General features: G+C 43.7%; 1 protein-coding gene and 1 pseudogene across 3 annotated transcripts; both read left to right on the top strand.

Annotated features, from left to right (window-relative positions):
• The first annotated feature begins 1,693 nt into the window (after positions 1 to 1,693).
• On the top strand, positions 1,694 to 15,020 carry LOC102223010 (annotated as a pseudogene).
• A 129-nt stretch (positions 15,021 to 15,149) lies between these two features.
• Positions 15,150 to 23,569, top strand: prss56 (protease, serine 56). 3 transcript variants are annotated; one of them, XM_023335602.1, is made up of 14 exons: positions 15,150 to 15,277; positions 16,926 to 17,084; positions 17,176 to 17,430; positions 17,524 to 17,713; positions 18,061 to 18,166; positions 18,237 to 18,393; positions 19,112 to 19,254; positions 19,416 to 19,575; positions 19,702 to 19,890; positions 19,991 to 20,182; positions 20,331 to 20,533; positions 21,576 to 22,125; positions 22,209 to 22,315; positions 22,403 to 23,569. In XM_023335602.1, exons 1-14 carry the CDS (start codon positions 15,175 to 15,177, stop codon positions 22,574 to 22,576), a joined length of 2,688 nt encoding a protein of 895 aa, XP_023191370.1. In that variant the 5' UTR covers positions 15,150 to 15,174; the 3' UTR covers positions 22,577 to 23,569. The 3 variants fall into 3 exon arrangements, with proteins under 3 accessions (XP_023191370.1, XP_023191369.1, XP_023191371.1); XM_023335601.1 differs by having other exon boundaries at positions 18,058 to 18,166; XM_023335603.1 differs by lacking the exons at positions 21,576 to 22,125; positions 22,209 to 22,315; positions 22,403 to 23,569 and having other exon boundaries at positions 18,058 to 18,166; positions 20,336 to 20,491.
• Positions 23,570 to 24,242: the final 673 nt, after the last annotated feature.

The raw sequence follows: 24,242 nt of genomic DNA, 5'->3' as shown, positions 1-24,242 counted from the left end.
CATCAAGGGTTCCTCCTACTTGAACAGTCCCACACCATTACCCCTTTATTCTACATAAACAGTTGAGAAAATAGAGATAGACAACTGCTGTAGGCTTACCTTCATATATGCCAAATCTAGACTTTTCTATTTGTTTTCCAGACAGAGAGGCTAGATTTGTCACTCCAAGAATGTGTTCCCACTTATCTAAAACTCAACTGCAGCTACAAGAGTAGATTTTATTTTATTTTTTTAAAGGAGATTCACCCTACTTCGACACACAATTGCATATCCAGAGACTGAGCAAAGATGGTCATTGTCTAGTTTTTCACAAATACTCCACATTTCAATTCTTTAAAGGTCCCTACAATTTGATTTTGTAAAATTTATTGTAGCTGTTCATGTAGATGGCCTTTCAGGTGACCTTTGCAAATATTTTCATTCCAAGGTAGCCACATCATGAGAACTGCAAACACACCTGAGTGCAATCTGATAACCCCATGAGCAAGTCTGGGAACATTCCAGCCTAAATATCATCATGCCATCTTAACTTTAGTTTGCGTAACCCCAAGCTGCTAGCTTGTAGCGGAGAATCTTCACCCTGAGACCCGAATGCCAGTCGGTCTGAGGTCCATCCAGAACTGCCTGAGTGCTACCAAACCCTCTAGATTTCATGACATGAATTCAACCAAAGTCCATTTTTTCCAGGTATGATTTAGTTTCCCATTTATCGGCTGCAGAACCAGAGACCGGCATGTTCCTCCTGACCCAGGTGGATTCAGAACCAGGTCTTCTGGGCTTTACCTGATGCTTTTAATGATGCAACATGTGATGAAGAAACTGTGCTGAAATAAATATATTTTATAAGAAAGTTAACACCCACTTCTTTTCATTTCATATCCTGTTAAATATTATAGATAGAAAAACTACAAGCATGAGCATGGAAACAACATTTAAATAAATTATTTTAGCCTATGTTTTGTAATAATGACTGAAAACCCGACAAGATTTTATTGTAAAAATATTATTTAATGTGTCTGATAACATTGTCTTCCCCAGGTTTCTGTGTCCTCTCTAGCGCCCTCTGGCGGCCCCGATTTGAAAAACACAAATCTGGTTCTCTAACTTCCACCTGACGAAACAGATGTATTCAGATTTATTTACCCAGCAGAGAAACACGCATGCGCAGATACAGAAGGACACGTCACAGTTTGTGTCTTCACGCGCGAGTTTGGTGGAGTTCTGGGAGATGTAGTTTCAGACTAACCATTGATCTATGAGGCGCCACCCCACAAAGAACTACAAGGCCCAGCATGCCCCTGCCGGTCAGTGCACATGCGCAGCGGTGAGCGGCGTCCAGCGGCTCCTCTCCGCTCTGCTGAGGTGAGTTTTCCTTCTTTCTGCGGCTCTTCTGTTTGTTTCTGAGCTCCGAGGCTGAAGCTGCTGCCGCCGCTGCTTAGGTTAGGTTAGGTTAGGTTAAACTTTATTAATCCCATAGGGAAATTAAGGTTATCTGTTGCTCACACATTAATTCACATCCACACAACATTAAAATCGTACATCTGGAAACAACCATACAAGATAGAAGAATATAATAAATAAATACATTCCCACTAAAAGAAGTCTAGTAAAAAGTGCTTAAATATGTTAAAAATACTAGTTGCCCCGTCGCCCTCCTTTCCCTCCCCCACAAATAGCAGCATTGTAAAGCCTAATGGCCCGTGGGACAAAGGAGTTTTTAATCCTCTCGGTTGAACAACCCAGTGAGAGGAACCTGTCACTGAAGGAGCTCCTCTGGTTGGAGAAAACAGTGTACAGAGGATGGCTGGTGTTCTCCAAAATTAGACTGAGTTTAGACAGTGTCCTCTGTTCCACCACCGTCTCCACAGACTCCAGGCTCACACCGACCACGGAGCCAGCTCTGCAGATGAGGCGGTTCAGTCTCTGTATGTCTCTCTTCCTCGCATTGCCCCCCCAACAAACAGTTGCATAGAATATAACAGTAGACACGATGGACTTATAAAACATGTACAGGAGCTTAGAGCTCACATTGAAGGAGGCCAATCTCCTCAAAAAGTACATTCTGCTCTGTGCTTTCTTGTACACATTATCTGTATTGGAGAACCAGTTCAGCTTATTGTCTAGTTGTAGGCCCAAGTATTTGTATGTGCTGACTGGCTTCAGCTAACTGCTCTGTGTGTGTTTGTGAGGCGGTTACCGCCGGGGTTCGGCTGGTTCCGACGGCTTTCATCCGAACCTCAGCTACTGTTAGCTTGTCTCTGTTAGCCTGGCTGGCAGGTAATATGACCCAGCTGGTTTAAGCCGGTTCCGAGAGGAGACGGCCCGGTCCGGGACAGAGGTAGAACCCAGGCTGGTGGTGGGGTCCATGTGGAGCAGAACCCAGCCCACTTTCAGCTTTCAGCTCCACACACCTGGCGCATGCGCACTGGTCCAGTTAGCTGTAACTCCAGGTTTTTTCTGTCTTTACAGTCAGAGCCTGGTGGCGTTGCCATGGAGCCGGCCTGGAGACAGCAGGGGGCGGGGCCTCTCACCTTGACCCTCCTGACCCCGGCCCCGCCCCCTGCAGAAGGACAGGCCGGGGGTCCCAGCAGGACGGGGGACGAAGACGAACCCTGGACCTGCCAAAGGTGATGAAGGTCTGGGAGCCCTGCGTGTCAGAACCGATCCAGAACCTCAACTGTCCCCCTCTCTACGCAGGTGAGTCGGTCCAGTCCAAGTTCGAGGAGATCCGGAGGTCCAACCAGGCCGCAGCCCTGCGCCTGGTGGAGAGTCGGGTCAGCTCCTCTTCCTCCGATGAAGATAACGACGATGATGATGATGGAGACGGACAGAGAGGAAGGATCCTGGAGTCCACCTTCACCTCCTACACCAGCCAGACAGGTGAGCCCAGTTCTGCTCTGAGCGGGACCGCCGTCTGGTTCTGGTTCTGACCCGTTCTCCCTCTGATCAGGCGGCGATGCGTCGGCTCTGACCAGAACCGGCCAGTACCTCAGCGACATGTTTCAGTCCAGAGCGCTAACCTGCCTGATCTGCATCGCCTCGGTGAAGAGGACGCAGCCGGTAGACACACACACACACACACACCTACACAAACACACAGACACCTACACACACACAACCACCCAGCATTTTCTCCACCTGTCAGTCTGAACTCAGGGTTTACTCCACCTGTCCAGGTGTGGAGCTGCTCCGGCTGCTTCTCCCTCTTCCACCTGCCCTGCATCCAGAAGTGGGCCAGAGACTCGGTCTTCCTCATCTCCTCTGCCATAGATGAAGACTTTGGTCAGAAGCAGCATCCCTGGCCCTGGTGAGGAACACAGACTGCTACGTTCAGGCTGGTTTTACCGTTTCAGTCATCTGATTCAGGTCATCCTGTGGTGCGTTCACTGCCTGCAGGAATGTTTTAACTCTCCTCATTCTCTCTCCTCAGTCCAAAGTGCAGAACCGAATATCCTCCCAGCGCCACACCCAACAGGTAGGCCTTTACTTTGACTGGTCCAGAGTTTGGCTCCTAGGTTCTGACCCACGTGGCCCTCTTGTGTCCGTGTTGCTTTCAGGTAGATGTGCTACTGCGGGAAGCTGCAGGACCCTCCAGCCGACCCCTGGCTGGTTCCTCACTCCTGCGGCTCCGTCTGCCAGCAGAAGCTCAGGCCCAGCTGTGGACACACCTGCCTGCTGCTCTGTCACCCTGGTAACCGCATACACCTGGTTCTGATGCTGGTTACCGACCAGAACCAGTCCTCAGTCAGAGGGCGCCATGGCAACCAGCCTGAACCCGCTCCGTCTCTGCGTGTCTCCAGGTCCATGTCCACCATGTCCTAAGATGGTGTCCGTGTCCTGCTTGTGTGGCAAAGCAAAGCCCCTCCCCCGTCGCTGTAGCAACAAGGTAACTGACCGAAGGTGGTCGTGTCAGGCTCCTATGAGCCGTCAGTATGTTACCTGCAGCTCCAGGATGAAGGAGCTGCTGTTAGACAAGGCGGCCATCTTGTTCTTGCCTCAGTTTTACATTGTTTTCTCCGTCTCCAGTCCTGGTCCTGCCAGCAGCAGTGTGGGAAGCTGCTGGCCTGTAAGCAGCACACCTGTACCCAGCCCTGTCACACAGGTGAACACACACCTGTACCCAGCCCTGTCACACAGGTAAACATACACCTGTACCCAGCCCTGTCACACAGGTAAACACACACCTCTACCTAGCCCTGACACACAGGTCAACACACACCTGTATGTACCTATCTTTCAGGATTCTTTTGATTGAATCAGTTTTGAGTCTTTTAAACAAATTATTGTCATAAAATGTTTCCCATTTCATGACATGGATGAACTTTGTGTCACATCAGATGTTTTCCACTTTGCTCATCCATTTCATACAACTATAAGGTAATAATATGCAGCAGAATCAGAATCCAAGCACTTTGTTAGCTAGTTTCACAAAGTGCTTGTCTGGAAGGACACTTAGCTTCTGCTAATATTTTTGTGTTTAGCTTTTTAGAATTTGCTTCTGCATCGTTTTTGTTCTTTCCAACTCTTCTGCTAATATATTGATGTTTGGTGATATTGTAGCTAAAATTCTTGTTTAGCGAATTAGTGATCAGTGGACCTAACTTTTGGCTAGCTGGCAATAAGTACAGCAAGTTTTAGACGCATTCTCTAATACAATCATGGCAGCCATCTTGACAAATATCCACTAGAAAAAGCAAACACAAGATCAAGAAAATATACATGATTTCTGTGTTTTGGCACCACACACAAAAACAGTTTTCCATGGTGGCCATCTTGAAAAATACAAAAATTATCAGTAAATTTTATTTTTATGGGTCCAGTTTGGGTAATATGACACCAGATGTATTCATGTGATGAATATTGTCAAATTCAACATGGCGGCCATGTTGAATTTTTCTGTGGCTCTGATCCCAGTTAGATTCTTGTATCAGCCTATGAAACATTGTTGTGACCTCAGACTGACCTTCTGTGTGTGTGTGTGTGTGTGTGTGTGTGTGTGTGTGTGTGTGTGCGTGTGTGTGTGTGTGTCAGAGTGCCCCCCTGTCCCAGGGTCAGCCTCCAGAGGTGTGTGTGTGGGCGGCAGACAGCAAAGAGGCCCTGTGCCAGCCCCCGCTGGACCTGCCAGCAGGTATTGGTGCAGTACCAGCTCCGGTCACCAGGGGGAGCCAGACCTCTAACGGCTCATCCTCATTGGAACAAATTGACTAATTAACGCTGCTCTGACGCCCCCTGCTGGCTAGAATCAGCATATATAAGGTCTCCTGGGTCCAGTTGACCTGATTGTGTCTCGGTTGGACCTGGGTCGGGTTTCTAATCCAGTGTTTGTGTGTCAGGTGTGTGGAGCGCGGCTGTCCTGTGGGAATCACACCTGTGAGGACGTGTGTCACGATGGAGTGTGTCCTCCATGTCCCCGGTCCGTCAGCAGGTCCTGTCCCTGCGGGAAGACCAGTAAGAGACACACACCGGGTTCTGTTGTGGTTCAGTTCTGGTTCTGGAGTTAAACTCGTGTTTGTGTGTGTGTAGAGTCGTCTCTGCCGTGTACAGAGGAAGTGCTGCCCTGCGGCGACACGTGTGACCGACGCTTGTCGTGTCTGAAGCACACGTGTTCGATGCGATGCCACCGAGGGAGCTGCGAGACCTGCAGACAGGTCACACACACACCGTCTCTGTCATACACACACACACACCGTCTCTCTCACACACACACACACGCACGCTCATGCAGCAGCAGCTGTTGCAGTACCACTGTCGTCCTGCAGGAGGTGGAGAAGGCGTGCCGCTGCGGGCGCCACAGGAAGCCGATGGCGTGCCATAAGGAGTACCTCTGTGACGCCAAGTGTCCTCTGACCAGGAACTGCAAGAGACACCAGTGCAGGAGGAAGGTCAGAGGTCGTCTTTAGCCCCTTACCTAATGACCAGGTAGCAGTCCGGTTTAAACTCACTTTCCCATGATGCTCTGTGTCTCAGTGTTGCCCTGGTAACTGCCCCCCCTGCGATCAGATCTGTGGTCGGACTCTGGGCTGCCGGAACCATAAGTGTCCCTCCGTCTATCACCAAGGTAACGGCACCGACCACCTGGTTACATAATCATCTACAATGATCCGATCAGTCGATCAGTAATCATTGATCTGGTTCTGCTGCCAGCAGTGAGATGAAAAACTGCCAGTTAAATTTACTTTAACTTCATCTGTGAATCAGAAAATAATCTGAGAACATTCAGAAGGGAAACTTACTGTTGCTACTTTCCTGCTGTAGTTTTTCCTTCCACTCAACCTTCCAGTAATATACCTGGATCACAGCGCTCTGTGGAGCCAGCAGTGTTTCATTGATAATCAGTTCTGACCAGGAGTATTTGGACCAGAACCAATCTTTGTTTTCTTTAATAAATTATTTTTTATTTCTTTCAGAAACTAAATTTCTGTTTTCTATTCAGAGTTCAGAACCTCAGGTCTGAACTCTGACCTCTGGCTCCTTCTGCAGCTCATTCAGCTGACATTTCCCCCAACTGATAAACACACACTGATACACACACACACCCTCACTGAGAGGAAGGAGAGAGAGAGTGTGTATCAGTGTGTGTGTGTGTGTGTGTGTGTGTCTCCATTGTTCCCAATAAACCATCTCAGCCTCTGATTGGTTCCCAGCAGTGTTCAGCCGTCTGCGTGCCGATTGGCTGCTTTGACCTTTCCGTTGCTGCAGCAACGCCTGACCGATAAGAGCTGAACGCGTGGCGCTTCATGTTTGTGTAAGCCTGGTTCTGGTTCTGATGCCGGGTCCGTCCTGTTAGTCAGTGTGTGACCTCTGACCTCTCAGACTGCAGTGCTGATGTGAGCCGGATCAGAACCAGAACCCGTCTTGTTATCTGGAGCAGGCTAGCCGGGCCAATCAGCTGCTGACTCTGAGGCATTTTAATGAGGCCTGCAGTGGTTCTGACCGGGTCCAAACAGAACTGGCTGAGCCCAGACCGGTTCTGATCACAGACCAGAACCTTCTCCTGCAGGTCCATGAAGTTCTGTTGAGGTTCTGGACCAGAATTCATCCTGGGTTCTGGTCCAAAGTCAGTTTTAGTCAAGAATATTCTGGTTCTGATCCGACTGGTCTGGTTCAGGTGTCTGTAGAACCTAAAAAATAGTTGATCGATGGATATTTACCATCATCCTTTTTCCACAATGTGGAACCCCATTTCATTTTCTACAGGCCTGAGTTAGCATGTTAAATTGTACTTGTTAGTAATAGCTGCCACCAGAAAGCCCTTATTTTCTAAAACAGAATATTGAAGCATAAATTAGGTTTTCAAAGTTTCCTCTGGATTTAAGTCCTTTGGACAGAAGAGAGAAAAGTAGAGATGTTTGCCCAGAATTCACAATGCCGTTCACTGTTTTGAAAATGTGGAGTTTAGGTTGACAACTGCATGAAAGAAATCCAGAAAAACTGTAACTTCAAGAGGACATACATTTTCTCCCAAATGAGTGAAAGTAGCAGCTGTAACACTAGATGTCAGTGTTTGCAAATCAGGAGCAGCTTGTTAATAATGAACCAAAATCTCTTTTGTCATCATACTCCTATTTCAGTTCCCTAGACATAGTACTTTCGAGGAACCAGTCTGAACCATTCTGTGCTTTTCCCCAACTCAAAAGTATGTTCATTGCTGCAAGGAAATTTCTCAAAAATATTTTCTGTTTTTGTGAATCTAAATGCTACCCAAAAGGTACTTGTAAAAAAGTATTAGTGCAAGCTAGGATAGTTACCAGTTCTTAAATGAAAACATTAATAGCTGATTCTGAAAAATTGTGATTGCACATTAAAACTTAACAATTCATAACATTTGAGAAAACAAAATCTTTAGATGATTGTGAAAATCTCTTCTTTTTGTACTAAACTCCACATAGAACACCTTAGCTCTATCATATCTAGTTGTGTAACTGAGGCAAACGTCAAAGTGAGAAGCAACATTAGTTACTTCAGGTGCAAAAAAAAAACTCCCTTTATTTGATTTCTCAATAATGAACAAATAAACTAAAATCCTGTCAAATACAGACATGATCAGAAGTCATTATTAAAGAGCTAGGATGAATCTGCTCTCTAGTGGCCAAAAGACAGAAGTTATGCTGTAGATTCTCATGCAGCCCTGAGATATCCCTACAAAGGCAGTATGAAGCAAATGTTTTGTGTTTCATTATGTCTTCTTTCATGCGTTGAAATATGATTTAATATTTGACATGCATACTCAAAACAAACAGACAATCTTTCCAACATATTTTCCACCAAATCAATGTTCACAATCCTTTATTTAAATGTATTTATTCATTTAATGATGTTTAACATGAATCACATGGCAGCTAATGGGATTGTTGCGGCCTTGAGGGATTTAGTTAACAATGATCAGTTAAAGGCGCATGCAGTAGAAATGCTTCTGCTTGACTATTGTCAGGGAACTCAAGTGTCTCCCTTTGCAGAAATGTTGGGAACCTCTTAGCCCTTGCTTACCGTTCCCCACTGACCCAGATTTCAATTGTTTTCTCTCTGAGACAATGGAAGAATTGGTTTCATAACTGAGCACAATGGCTGGGTGTTATTCAACACTATTGTGAAGGTGCTCATTGTTATGACTGAGTTTGTGCTTTGAGTTTTGTTTTGCGTTTTATGTAACATGTTAAAGCATTCATGATCTGCAACAAAACAGACTTACAGATTCGATCACGATAAAGTGTTTTGTAAATTTACTTCCACATGTAAAGTGGGGATTATATTTACATTTTATTTGAAAAGCAAACAAATCTGTAAGAAGAAATAAAACACAAAAAAATAACCTAATTGCATGAAGTGTAATCACCTTGAACTAATTATTTGTTGACTCACCTTTTGATAAAATTTCTGCCATTGGTTTTCTTTGGTAGGAGTTCATCACACACCTCTAGACTCTGGCTAGGTAAGTCCAAAACTTTTATCCTCTTCTGAAAAAGTCATACCTTTGTTAAATTGGAGTATTTGGACACATTGTGATGAAAAATAAGAAAAGGAACATCTTTCCCAAAAAGCTCTCTAGTAGATAACAGTGTAACCACTGTTGGAAAATATGTTGTAATTAATTATTTTAACGTGAACAACCTATTTTACTTCCTGACTGACTAATGTGAAGTCAAAAAAGCTTTTATTTGTCCACATTTTCCTGGATATAAAGCACTATTATCTTAAGCAATGGCGCGTTCCCTGAAAACATGGTTCAGATGTGATTTTAAATGACCGGACCTCCACAGTTGCATGTGTACGACTGGTAATGAAGTCATAAAAAACCAGAACTTCACGGATGTAGAAACTGAGGCAGGCTGGCAGTGGACAAAAGGGAAGTTGTCCATGCCGTGGATAGAAGAAGAGTGAGCAGAAGGCAAATTAATCAAAGGACATCAAAGGCAGATGAGTGGAGAAAAGGAAGGAATGAAAGAGAGCCGCCCGGTCGGCCCATGCAGCTCCCGCCCCGCTCTGCCTGATCCTGCTCTCAGATCTCACAGTCATCGTGCCATTATGGAAGGCTGGGAAAAAATGAAACAAACACATAATATAAATATTGAAAGAAACAAAAAAAGCTGGAGTTTTTCTGTTTTCCAGTTTTCAAATCTGTAGCCGTCACTCCTCTTCAACCTTATACAATTTTGAAATCTTAGTTGAAAAGCAGATGGTCAAAAAATGTAAAAAGCTGTATGTTGCTTTCGAATTAAACTGAGGACCCGACGTACGGTTACAAGTTGATGACACTCCTTCAGAAATGTTATATAGAGTTAGTTGCCATTCCTTTAAGCAGTAAAGTACTGCCAGTATGGCAGTAATTTGTATTCAGTTCAATTAAAAAAGCTTAATTGATGTCAAAAGTAAATTAGATGTTGTTGTAACTCAGCTAACACAAATTTCTCCATCCAGACTCAGATGGTGATGAATGTAGATAGAAAGACTACAGAAAGACTGTAGCAGTCTGTATTTCAGTGTCTGTAAAGATGCCTCTGACTGAAGTCAATTTCTATCCCAGTCTTGTGAAAGGGACGCTCAGGGTCATCCATCATGCTGTTAATTTTATGAAGCTATTTTCTTTATTCAATTCAATTCAATTGATTTATATAGCACCAATTCACAATATGTCATCTCAAAACACTTTGCTGACTTTACAGCAATCCCTCATACCTAGCATGCATTTAGCGACAAAGAAGAAAACCCCCCAGCAGAACTTGGCTTATTTTCTACCCGACTAATCATCTGCAGATACTCCAGAGCCATTCCCAGAGCATAGCCAGCTTTTTTAAACAGCCTGCTGAGGTTTTCCTGCAGCATACAAGCAAACCAATCTATTTTTGCATCTATTTTACTAATGTTTCTGCTGTTTTAACATCAGCAAAATAATAACAGCTAATCTAATCAATTTGCTTTAATTATTTTAATTTATACATATCTATTTTGTTACACCTTGTACAATTTTGAAAAAGGTCTGGGTACAAATCAAAAAGAATAAGTTAAACTTTCACGATTTATAATTTTAAATGTATTTAATATTGAAATAAATCTTTTCTTAACTTGAAGAAGAAATGTTTCTGCAGATCATGGTAATGCTCAGCTTCACCTTTTAGTTGTGAGATGTTACTAACTGAATTGGTTAGTATTTAGTATTTAGAGACGTTTCCACAATAAATCCACGGCTACCCACTATACAAAATCAAATGTTTAAGGCAATTTAGACGTTAAATTTAAAGGATCAAAAACTGAATTTGAACTGATAAAAAAGTCATTATATAGTCATATATATATATATATATATATATATATATATATATATATATATATACTAGTAGCTGGCTGGATAGCTCAATAGATAAGGCATCGGTATATCACCCGAGAGGGCAGGGTTCGAATCCAGTCTGGGTCCTTAGGCAAGACCCTTCAAGCTACTGCCTACCTCATACCATGAGAGACACAAAACCTGGACCTGGATGTTCGGCTCAGACGTCGCCCGGCCAAACAAGGTCTGCGTCAGGTGTTGGGGAACCAGAGCACCTTGATGACAAATGGGCTACTGGAACAAGACGGAAATGGGCGAGAGATGAAAATGTGGATCTGTTGGAATGCTACTACTCAAGTAACCCTAATCAGAGAGGTTACATGCAAAGACTGGTGAAGGAATGGTTACTTCGACATCCCCAGTCAACACTAAGCGCTAAACAACTAGTAGCTCAGTGTTCCAACATCCGCAAACGGCAACTGCTATCACAACTTGAGATTGACGAAATACAACACAAATGCTACGGCAAAAAGGAGGAACCTGGATGTCAGAACTGTGGGGACTTAACTACAAGTCAGGGGATACAACAACAATGACAACCAGACCTCCTCGGCGCCAATTACAACGGCTGAGTGAAGTACCATCAGAGATCATTGAGAATGTGAATGCAGCATTGAGAACAATCCCTACCAACACCATAACAGAAACCAATGAGCTGATCTACAACTCAGCATCAGTGATCCTTGAGACACTTGGCTATAAGAGCCGCCATGAGACCCAATACCCACCATGGAAAAGACGGTTAGAGGCTAAAATCAAGGTATCAAGGAGGGAAGTGAGCCAACTGTCAGAGCTCCACAAGGGTACAATGAAAAGACCAGTACCCAGAAAGTACAGGCAGATGCCCATACCTGAAGCACTCGAAACTGCCAAACAGAGGCTCCAAGCCTTGGCCAGCCGCCTAAAGAGATACACAAGGGAGAATGAATCCAGAAGGATTAACCGGCTCTTCTCCACTCAACCAGCTAAGGTGTACTCTCAATGGCAGGGTAATAACAACAGAGTAGACCCACCAAGGCTGGAGACTGAACAATACTGGAAAGGCATATGGGAAAGGGAGGCGTCCCACAACAGCAATGCACAGTGGTTGATCTCTCTACGAAAGGACCATAATAACCTCCCTGAGCAAGCCTTGGTAACCATCACTGTGACAGATGTCCAAGAAAGAGTCTCAGGTATGAAAAACTGGACAGCACCAGGGCCTGACATGATCCATGCCTACTGGCTAAAGAAACTCACTGCCCTCCATGAGCGACTGGCAGACCAAATGAACCAGCTGCTACAAAGTGGGACTCACCCTGAATGGTTAACTGAAGGGCGGACAATCCTAATCCAGAAGGATCCATCAAAGGGTCCAGTCCCACCCAACTACCGACCAATAACCTGCCTCTCCACAACATGGAAGCTCATGTCAGGCATCATAGCGGCCAAGATAAGCAAACACATGGATAAACACATGAGCACGGCACAGAAAGGTATCGGTGTAAATAGCAGAGGAGCCAAACACCAACTCCTCGTAGACCGCACAGTTGCCCGAGACTGCAAAACCCGACACACCAACCTGTGCATGGCTTGGATTGATTACAAGAAAGCCTATGACTCAATGCCGCATACTTGGATCATTGAATGCTTAGAGATGTATAACATCAACAGGACTCTGAGAGCCTTCATTGCAAACTCGATGAAGCTGTGGAAAACCACCCTTGAAGCCAACTGCAAACCACTTGCACAAGTGTCCATCAAATGTGGCATATACCAAGGAGATGCTCTGTCCCCGCTACTGTTCTGCATAGGCCTGAACCCCCTCAGCCAAATTATCAACAAGACTGGCTACGGATACCGACTCAAAAATGGGGCCAACATCAGCCACCTTCTCTATATGGATGACATCAAGCTGTATGCCAAGAGTGAGCGAGACATCGACTCACTGATCCACACCACCAGGATCTACAGCACGGACATTGGGATGTCATTCGGACTAGAGAAGTGTGGTCGGCTGATCACAAAGAGGGGGAAGGTCATCCGCACAGAAGGGGTCTCACTCCCAGAAGGAACAATAGCAGACATAGAGGACAGTTACAAGTACCTAGGTATACCACAAGCAAATGGCAACCTCGATGAGGTCACAAGGAAAGGAGCCACAGCTAAATACCTCCAACGAATAAGGCAAGTCCTGAGAAGCCAGCTCAATGGCAAGAACAAAATCCGCGCAATAAACAGCTATGCCCTGCCAGTAATCAGATACCCTGCTGGAATAATTAGCTGGCCAAAGGAGGAGATAAAAGCCACTGATATTAAGACTAGAAAACTACTAACAATGCATGGAGGATTCCATCCCAAATCCAGCACCCTGAGACTGTACACGAGCCGCAAGGAAGGAGGCAGAGGACTAGTGAGTGTGAGAACCACAGTCCAGGACGAAAAACAACTAAGATCCATAAATACATCAGGGACAAAGCCTCAACAGACAATGTGCTCAGTGAATATCTCAGACAACAGGGAACGGAGGTTGAGGTGCCAGAGATACCATCATGGCAGGACAAGCCCCTACATGGGATGTACCACCAGCAAATAACCCAAGTGGCTGATATCAGTAAATCCTACCAATGGCTGGAAAAAGCTGGACTCAAGGACAGCACAGAGGCCCTCATCCTGGCCGCCCAGGAACAGGCCCTAAACACCAGAGCAATAGAGGCCCAGATATACCACACCAGACAAGACCCAAGGTGTAGGTTGTGCAAGGAGGCCCCTGAGACAGTCCAGCACATAACAGCAGGGTGCAAGATACTGGCAGGGAAAGCGTACATGGAACGACATAACCAAGTTGCAGGCATAGTATACAGAAACATCTGTGCAGAATATGGACTGGAAACCCCGGGATCAAAGTGGGAAACACCCCCAAAGGTGGCGGAGAACGCCAGAGCTAAGATCCTGTGGGACTTCCAGATCCAGACAGACAAAATGGTAATGGCGAACCAACCAGACATTGTCGTAGTGGATAAACAACAGAGGAAAGCTGTTGTGATAGATGTAGCAATACCAAGCGACTGCAACATCAGGAAAAAGGAGCACGAGAAACTAGAGAAATACCAGGGCCTCAGGGAGGAACTGGAGAGGGCCTGGAAGGTGAAGACCACAGTGGTGCCTGTGGTCATCGGGGCCCTCGGGGTAGTCACCCCCAAACTGGACCAATGGCTACAACAGATCCCAGGAACAACATCAGACATCTCAGTCCAGAAATGTGCAGTCCTTGGCACAGCCAAGATACTGCGCAGAACCCTCAAGCTCCCAGGCCTCTGGTAGAGGACCCGAGCTCAGAGGATAAGAACCACCCGCGGGGGGGGAGAAGGGAATTTTTTATATATATATATATATATATATATATATATATTTAGCTAAATAATTTTCCATGAAAATACTTCATGTTTGTAAGCAACGCGTTACTGTACCTTTATGTAACAAAAGCAGAGTTCAGCAGAGAAAGACAAAAGTGATGTGAATTGACAATATTTTAATGGGAGAGACAAAAGACTGTAAGTGATCAATGGACGCGGCAGCCAATTGATGCCCGGGGGCCTGCTTTGATGTGGGTATCCTCAGAGGGACGCCGGGGACAATGCCCTCTTTGAGGGACACGAATGGCAGACACTTCCCTCTCCCTCGAACACTCAGCGTCCCGAATCTGGCCCGCTTTGAATCTCACTGGGATTTTTTACTTTAGACTCCCTTTTGGCTGCACATTCCCCCCGTGTCACATCAGCGCATATCCTTTTCGACAAAACTTTCTCCCTCTTTCTCTCACACTAATTAATTCAAACAACTCCCTGTTCCCTTCCGCCCAGCCAATCCGTCGGCTCCCCCTTTCTACCCCCTACACCCCCTCTTTCCTGATCTGCGTCTCTGCATCTCCCTCCCTCTGTCTCCTTTCATAAAACCAAACCTCTTTGTGATGGTCAGCCTTGGCAAGTTGCGCCCGATTTGCTGTCATAGTCTTAATGAATTCATCTGTTTGTGCATTGGCCATGAGAGCATCTCTCCCTCCCTTTCCTATTCTCCCACCCCTCCTTCCCTCTCTCTGGTCTTCCCTCTGGGACTCTATATATATTCCAGGGACCACTTCAGGGGCCTATTGTTCCTCAGAGTAACCTTACAGACAGATGCCCTGCATCACAGTGTGGGAGAGAGCCCAGAACGTCAGGAGGAGGGAGACAGAGCCCCCAGACAATAAGGACGAGGAAACTCTGCAGACCGGCCTGATCTCCATCACATCTGCATCCTCTTCATTCATTCTGCGACAATCCCATTTGTCCACCTGCTGTCAAAGTGGAGCGGGGGTCTGATGGTGTAACACGATGCTGCCGCTCTTCATCTCACTGCTGCTAATGGGGCTGGAGTGTTTGCAGGGAGCCCCAGCAGGTAGAGAAGGCTACAGGATCCCCCAGAGCGCTCTCAAAGGTACCTTTTCTCAACTTACTGAAGCTGTTCGTCATGAAATATGCAATGCAATGTGAGCAGTAACAAATACTAAAATGATCAATGACTAATCTGATTATTAGCTCGTCCTGAGGGGAAGGATAACTCAGATCCAATTAACTCACATTACACATTTATTAATGTTCATTTTATCTTAGCTGTAACATTTTAAAATAACATTATTTGTATGTGGCACTTAAATATACTCTCAGAGACAAAACTTCTGTTGAAACAAATTGTCTTAAAGAGAGTCACGTGTCTCCTTAGTTTTTATACTCTGTGAAATGGATGCACTCAGAATTGCTTTACAGAAATTTAGCAGCTGTTCAGCGTATGATTTTATTAATGGATATGTGGGCATGTAATTCTCACTGTATGAAAACTTTGAATGAAAATATTATAGTGGAATCTGATACAATGTTAATTCAGAGACGCAACCAGAAATCCTACTTTGCTTAAAAAGTACACCATATTGTTTGTCATAGTTAAAAATGTTCTATTGTAGAGGGTGAAGGGTTGTGACCAGAAAACTTTTTATAAAGCTGAATATGTTTTTGTTGGAGTTAATAGTAATATGGAAATCACCAACTTTTTTTCTGCTAGCTGGCCAGCAGGGCACAGCAGCAGGTGTGATAGGGATAACACATTTACCTATGCTTCATAAAATCTCATAAAACTCTGGTCGCTCTTTTATTTTTCTTAGAATCTAGTTAAGAGGGGTCCAAGTTATGAAAAGAGTGTGCTGAAAAAATTTTCAGATTTGGAAACATCTGTCTAGCTACCTGTGATCTGCCCATGATTAGTTAATAATGTCTTCCTGAGTTTTCCTCCAGTAAAGAGCTGACAATTCCACTGCTTCATTAACATGAACAAAATCTGTCAAACTGCTCATTAAAACTCAATGTTAAGATACAGCTGAGCCTTCAAACATGACGAGATGCACCAAATCTCTGGACTCCTGTTGGTCCCAGGCCTGCCAGCCAGTGCCCTCCAGGCCTGCCCCAAAACCCCTCAGCCTCTGCCCGCTCAGCCCTGGCCTTCTAATTAAGTCTTCAGTCGGCATTGTTGTTGTTAGTGGTCCTGCCCTGTAATGTGGCGCAGCGCAGAGGGGAGGGAGGGGCGATGTGGGGTCAGCGGCGCGTTTGAAGGTTTGAAGGACTCACTAGCGGGCAGAGCATGAGCTAGCTTCCCTAAAAAAGCTGCCAATGAGCTCAAAAAGCAGCATGAGAAAAGAGGAGCTGCACACAGGCACACACCCGCACACCCCCGCACACCCCTACACACCCCCACACACCCCTACACACCAATACACACCCCTTCATGCTAATGCTCACACTTACTGAGTGTTCCCCCAGCAAATGTCAGTCTTTCCACTGAATCACTGAGATTCCTTTCATTCAAGCTTTCTGGAAAACTTCTGGTAACATTTTTCAAAACTAGATAAATTTGTGAAAATGTGCTTAGATGAGGAAAACTATAGACTAACTGTATAATGGAGGCAAGGTAAGTTCAAACAAAGTGCTCTACATACTTGCTGAGCAGATATATTAATCTGGATGTGAAATGCAAATGCTACTTTTCTTTCCTCTTTGATCAATACATTGATGTCTCTTCTTGTCCTCTGCCGCAGCGCTGTCTGAACGGGGCACAGTTGTCCTGGAAGCTGCCATGACAAGCGCCCTGTCTGCTCTGGATCGTGCTTTGGCAGAAAGAAGCCAGACTGAGGCAGGATGCCGAGGCTGCGCTCCCTGTCTGTTTCAGAACTGTGGACAGCTGTCAGGGTCCTGCTGTGAGTACAGTTCTTATCCTTCATCAGCTCCTATTCTTGAGTCTCCAGCATGTTTTTGACACTTACTTGTTTTTGCTTCCTCATTCAACAGCATCCCCGTCTAGTGCCTCGTCGGAGCCCAGCTGTGACGTGATCAGCAAGGCTCAGAAGCTTCAGGGTGAGGCCGAGCGGAGCTGGGCTCTGAGTCAGGCCTGTGGGTATTACCAGCATCGCTGTCTGCCAGGTGAGCTCAACACTGAGAGCTGCATCAGGATCATGGGGGAGAGCTGCAGTGCCCGGGTCCTCCAGTGCAGCCTACTTCACACAATGCAGAACCTTGAACCTGACATGCAGTCGCATGCACAAGGTACGATGCGTTTTCTCTAATTTCTCCTTTGTGTACCCAATAAGAAATATTCTGAATTCGTGCTGAGGCCTGTCTTGATGTCTGTCTTAGCAGCAGTGTGCGGTCAGAGGTCATCCAGAGTGCAGAACAACACACAGCCACGCTCAAGGATAGTGGGTGGCTCCCCTGCACCTCTGGGCAGCTGGCCCTGGCTGGTCAATCTGCAGCTAAACGGTGAGCTAATGTGTGGAGGGGTCTTGGTGGACAGCTCCTGGGTAGTGACTGCAGCACATTGTTTTGCTGGGTAAGTGTTGGATTCATTGATATCTTATTTGGTAGACTAAATTGAGCCTTTTTGCACGGTCACACAAATTATAAATCATAGTGAATATAAATTACCTGTGGAATTCATCAAGACTTCAATCCTGGGTCAATTCCAGTAATATACTACTCCAGCTCAGATTATGGAGAACTACTTAATCTCATATGGGTATACAGATGAGACATTGCTGAGACATTGGTTTGTTGTATTTTTTATCTTTAATGGGATTTTTGTTGCTTTTGTTAATGTATTTTCCTGTAAAACTCTTTGTGTATAAATGTTACTTTACAAATAAACCTGCATTGCTACCCATCTTTCTGCTTCAGCAGCCGCAGCGAGAGCTACTGGACAGCTGCGGTAGGAGAGTTTGACATTACCAAGAAAGACCCGGATGAGCAGGTTCTCAAAGTGAACCGCGTCATCCAGCACCCTAAGGTACAAAGAAATAATTACATAACAATGTCAATAGAAAACTGTAATAAACCAAATTCTCACTTTCCTGCAGTTCAATCCAAAGACTTTCAACAATGACATAGCCCTGGTGGAGCTGACATCCCCGGCGGTCCTGTCTGAACATGTGACACCGGTATGTCTTCCTTCGGGTATGGACCCCCCAACAGGCAGTCCGTGTCTTGTGGCAGGCTGGGGGTCTCTCTATGAAGGTGAGTGTACACTCTCACTCTTGTCTCAGTCGCAGCTGGTAAAAGGTTTAAAAAGCTCAACATGTCAAGTTCTCTTTTTCTTTTTGCTGTAGTTAAACATTTGTCAGTATACATTTTTAAGGAGAGTTCAGCATTTCAAAAATATAATTTTAATTTGAGATTTGTTGTCCTGCTAACCACAAAACCAAGATGGGTAAAAACCAAAGTGAACTACGGCTGTAATAAAACTTCTGTTTTAAAACCGTCACAGATACTAATGCTAATGCAATTTAATAAACCATAAGAAGGAAGCAAAGTTAACTTTCACACACAAAATGCATAACATACATAGCTGGTAATTATTTATCAATAATAAAATCAAGCAAAGATTTTATGTATTCAAATGCACAAGTGATTTTATTCTTTTAATTACTTTTAAGTTTCAACAAATCAAATTTGAGCTTCTATCACCACACTTCCTATAGAAGAGCTGGGTTTGAGATGGGCTTCGTCTTGAACAGAGACCCGAGATGACTGCCACAGAAGACACACCCACAATGCAACAAACATTTCATCAGGACATAAACACAGATTGTTCATTTACTCTCTAGAACTAAAAAAAAAAAAGAAAGAAAAACTTAGACTCTCACAGACTCTCGCTTAAGAATTCTGGACTGTTATTTGAAGCAGTGAAAAATGAAGTGAGAGTTTATCGAAAACATTTTCGTGTGTCTTTTAGATGGGCCTTCTGCTGATGTGGTGATGGAGGCCAAGGTCCCTCTGCTTCCTCAGAGCACCTGTAAGAGCGCTCTCGGCAAAGATCTGGTCACCAACACTATGCTTTGTGCCGGCTATCTCTCTGGAGGCATAGACTCCTGTCAGGTGGGCAGAGTAACAACTTTTGGATCCCGCAATTTCATTTTATATGGTTTCTCTCATGCTGTATTTGCATGCTTCCATCAGAAACCTAATCATGCTCTGTATGAAACCTTAAGGATATCAAAACACTTTTTATACAAAGACATGGTATTTGTCATCTGTAGGGGGACTCTGGAGGCCCCCTAATCTACCAAGACCGAATTTCAGGTCGCTTCCAGCTCTTTGGTGTCACCTCCTGGGGGGATGGCTGTGGAGAGAAAGGAAAACCTGGAGTTTACACACGTGTGTCTGCTTTCTCTGACTGGGTTCAGGCCGAGATACAGAGTGAGTTTCACGCAGCTGAAACACAACACCGCTTTCCTTTGTATTATCAGACAAAAATAATAATAATACACAGACTATCTGATATCCCAACAACAAAAACACCTAATTACTGTGTATTGTTTTCAGAGTCACTAGGGAGCAGGGAACCGACATGCCCAGAGCTCCTGAAAACAACAGATATGACAGAGGAGGAGCAGAGGTCTGAGTTTAACTCTCTCTGTCATTTCTACACCCTGACCTGTCTTCCCAGTCAGTCTGCTGGTGCCTGCAGTCGAGTGGCTGAGGACAAATGCCTCACCCGCTTCAAGAAGTGTCGTAAGTGCCTGCATTCAAAATTTTAATTTACAAGTAAAACATCTCAGTTAGTTTGAAATTCCTGGAACATATATATATTTTTTATCTCTCTATCCTGTAGAGTTGCGTTCATTCCTGCAAACCATGTTGGACTTACTCCAGAGGGCTGAAGACTACATCAGGGACAAAATGGACCTGACTTTCTTTACTCAGACTCTCCCTCAGCTTGTGGAGCACATCTACAGTGCAGCTTTTACCCACAACAGAGAAAGGAGGGACCTCGGCTTGAACCATGGCCTCAGTCAGATTAAAGGTAAAGATTTGAAAGATTGTGCTTCTGCAGCACTGTGTTTTCCACAAGCACACAAAAGCACATGCACAATCTGCCCTTTTAGACAATACAGTAGTGTAATGTTGAATGTCTAACATGACCTTTCTAACTTGTATTTCATTATTTGCAGAACAGCTAGGGGGAGCTATGATACCAGCAACACAGGATCCGCCTCATGCTCCACCATCTTTATTTAGACATGTGGGTCCTTCAGTGGATGAGTGGGAGGAATACCTGAGAAACATGGCTGATGACATGGACAAACAGCACCAGACTAGAATGACAGATACTTCCTCCACACCAAAAAGTGACGAAGAAAATATTTTTCAACAGGTAAATTTTTTCTTTAAAATATATATACGTACATATACAGTACAGACCAAAAGTTTGGACACACCTTCTCATTGAATTCAATTAGAAAGTGTGTCCAAATTTTTGGTCTGTACTGTATATATATTCCAGAAGTTTTTTCTTGTTCTGCACAACAGTAATTTGTTCAATAAAATAATGGTTGATTTAATGTCACAAAAGTTTAGAAGACCTATAAATGTTATTCCAGGGAACAAATGTCTACTGCAGAAAAAACACATGACACATGTAGCATTGACCAGAAAGCACCAAACAGTCTTAATGTACATAAATAAATCTGTCTAATCTCAGTCCAACAATCTATAAAAAAATGCCCGTGGATGAATTGTGGGAAAATTCTGTATATTTATTAGATCAAGACTTGGTTACCATTTGGTTACATCATCTAAACTTCAATTAAGCACTATTACAAAACAACAAGAACTGGTAATTGAAAGAACAATTAAAAACCTGACATTGATTTGATAATGATTCAATTATGTTAAAAGAAATATGGCAATGAACTAAATATACAGATACTGATAACTATGAACTACCTGAGCAGCTACATTTCTACTTTTTAATAGCAGTGCTTATTGAGGAAAACTTAAAGATCAAGCATGAATTCAAAGTGTCAGAACCATGACAGCTTTTCAGGAAGTTGTCACAAGGTGCTGATCAACCAATCAAAATGGCTTAGCAAAATACATTCGCCATGAGAGACATACTAGAATAAAAAGGATACATTTCTTGCCCCATAAAAAGACCAACATTTTTAACCAGCATGTTTCTAGAAAACATGTTTTCTTTTTGAAGCTATCTTTCATGTTCAAGGCTTCAAACATGTAAATATTATATCCATGTCATCTTTAAGTATGAAGAGGACACATTCTATATAAAGTAAACTTACTTTATTCAATTAAATAGGAGATTTTTTCAATTAAAATATTAAGGATTAGATTGGACGCATTGTGGAGTTACTTGACCCTTTTCTTAACATCTATTTTATGTCTCTAATTGTTTGCAGACACAGGATTCTTGGGTGCAACAATTGGCTGGACAATTTCAGTCTCTTATTTCTGGCCTTCACTTGAGACTGGGCTCCAGAGCAGCTCCTCCTCTTCTGCATTTGGACTCAGTCTATCCTGATGAAGACTCTCCTCACAGTCTTTCTTCAACCATAGCACTGGGCCACACTGCTCCATCATCCTCACCCCAAAAATCCAGGGAGCCTTGGTCACTTCTGTCAGTGTTGATGGATGAACTTAGAGGAACAGGAGCAAAAGATGAGACTGTGGATGATGGCGCTGCACAAAGTGAAGCTTCCTTCAGAGGAGCAGTTTCTCCTGAGTGGAGCGCCACATCAGAGGATTTCACATTTGATGACATCGGGGATGGAGGAGAATTAAAACCTTCGGCAGCACCACTTCTGGACGTGTTGGCATCTGCCGTCAAGAAAGTGGAGCGTGCTCACACAGAAACCTCTGACCTCAAACGTGATGGAACGTCATTGGGTCTTCAAAGAAGACCCAGAAGTGTTCTTCAGAAGAGGCAGATCCCTGCTATCAGTGAGAAAAGTGTGTATAAAACATTTCTGGCGTTGATTTAAAGATGTTGTGCATTATGGACCAAATTGACATGCATTTGGGTTTCCCTATAGTTTGTCCTGGATTGAGAGAGTCTTCACGACAAGTTAGCCAAATCCAAGAGACATACAACTGGATCCTAAACATACCAAACAACAATCTGCAGATGAGCTTCCAAGAGGTAAATCACAGTCAAATATTAAGTTTCAATTACAAATTTTATTTGCATTGTGAAATTACTTATTTATTTCTATTTGTCACTGCTCAGGTTTTAGTCGATTTGACCTCCAAAAATGATCGAGGACTTTACCAGGCACGGATCAGAGCTGTTGTGGCAGGACGACCCTTGACCTTCTACAGTCTTGTGGGTCTTGAGAATGAATCGTTTTACCGCAGCGTGCCGAGGATCATCGCCGTGGCTCTAGACACTCTGAAGACTTAACCTTGATTACCAGGAGAGAACTGAAAAGATAAGAGCGGTCATCAGCAGAAGATGCTCATCCAGCGCACACCTGCGAATATTCCTACTGTCTTCAGCAAAAGCCATTATTTTGACTTGCAGAGCCTGACTTTGACTCTCCATGCAAACATGAATGTACCTGTTTCATTGGTGACAACATCCAGTTATACTTTGCAACATTTATTGCCTTTTTGATAAAGATGTGCAAAACCCTTAAACTAAATTAATTTTTATTACTACAACAAAATTTCAAACAAATGTATTCAATTCAGTGCTTAATCTCAGTTCTTTTAAAGTAAGGGGACGGTGATCTTTAACAGCACAGGTTTTCTTTAAAGTTCAGTTATCAGGATCATTATTTGCCACAGAAAATGACTGATTTTCTGTCTGTTGATTTGACCACAGGTTTTCAAACAAAGTTGTGTTAACCAATTACAAAAAATTTCCAGTTCATTGGTGCGGCGCTTCAAATCTTTTATTATATCGATTGGGTATTTGAAAGAGTGATGCCGTTTAACGAGTTTCCAAAAGATCTTCAGAAACGAAAAAGGCCCAAGTGAAACATAGCATTGTCACCCAAATCTCCATCAAGTGCTTGTGTGATTAGTGATTTTCTTTAAAACAATAGTTCCTAAAGCATACCTAAATCAAGGGCTGAATTTCTTTACAACTTTCAAAGTGAAACTGTTACACTTTGCAATAAGAGAGGCATTTATCTGAGGGTTTTTCACACATTATCAGGGGTGTGAATAAATGTTGCCAGTATTTGTGGTTGGAGATGTAGCAATGATTAAGTTATAAATTTGTATAAAAAAAATAACTTATTCCTAATGTATTTTACAAAGGTTGAGCCTCTTGTGAAGCACACAGATTGTATATATTATGCATATTATCTTTATCCCTAACATATTTATTTGCATTGAGAAAGTTGTATTTTTTTAATAAAAATGTTTATATACTGAAAAACGCTGTAACTGGTATTGCATGCTGAGTTGAGATACTTTTAGATTAATTTTGTGTAAATTATCTGAGAGGTTTGAGAGCAATGCAACTCATCCTACATTACCACTGCTGCAGTTCTACCAGAACCAAAGCCCACACTGAAGAAAACAGATGAAAAAGACTTTGTGATACTTCCTGTAATGGCATGATTTAATAGGCATCATCACTACAGCTTCTGCAGAGTGTGGAGACACGTACCTCTCTAGTTTCTCACCATATTCCCCAACGAGAGAATCAGAAGGGAACCAAAAACCAGAGCAGAGGCTGCTCTGATCTGAACGCGGTTTCCTGTTTTCTCTCTGGACCCTGCAAGCTGCTGATCACAGAGGTCTTCTACTCATTTTTTTTCTTCACCTTGCTACATACACACCCGTATATCAACTGAGAAACCACAACGACAAAAAACATGCATATTTAATAACAAGAACGTTACTGAAAACCACACGGCACTAACTGATATAAGATGTATTTAGTAGCAACTGCAGCCCAAAGTAGATCCCCTAATATTTGGCCAATTTAAAATAAGACATAAAAACCTCAGGCTGAGTTCACCTCACCCTCTCTTGCATTTCATATTTATGTTTGTGACCATTTTAATATTGCATCCATAAAATTGATAAATCTTTATCTTAAACAGCTGGATAAA

This window comes from Xiphophorus maculatus, chromosome 6 (genome assembly GCF_002775205.1).
Source record: "Xiphophorus maculatus strain JP 163 A chromosome 6, X_maculatus-5.0-male, whole genome shotgun sequence".
NCBI classification, from domain to species: Eukaryota; Metazoa; Chordata; class Actinopteri; order Cyprinodontiformes; family Poeciliidae; genus Xiphophorus; species Xiphophorus maculatus.
This window is presented reverse-complemented; position numbering and strand designations above follow the sequence as displayed.

Excerpts from the sequence above, each read along its gene's own strand:
- prss56 (XM_023335601.1), top strand. The coding sequence starts at position 15,175 with ATGCTGCCGCTCTTCATCTCACTGCTGCTAATGGGGCTGGAGTGTTTG. Across the intron at positions 15,278-16,925 it reads CCCCCAGAGCGCTCTCAAAG|CGCTGTCTGAACGGGGCACA; the intron begins GTACCTTTTCTC and ends CCTCTGCCGCAG. Across the intron at positions 19,255-19,415 it reads GAGGCATAGACTCCTGTCAG|GGGGACTCTGGAGGCCCCCT; the intron begins GTGGGCAGAGTA and ends TGTCATCTGTAG.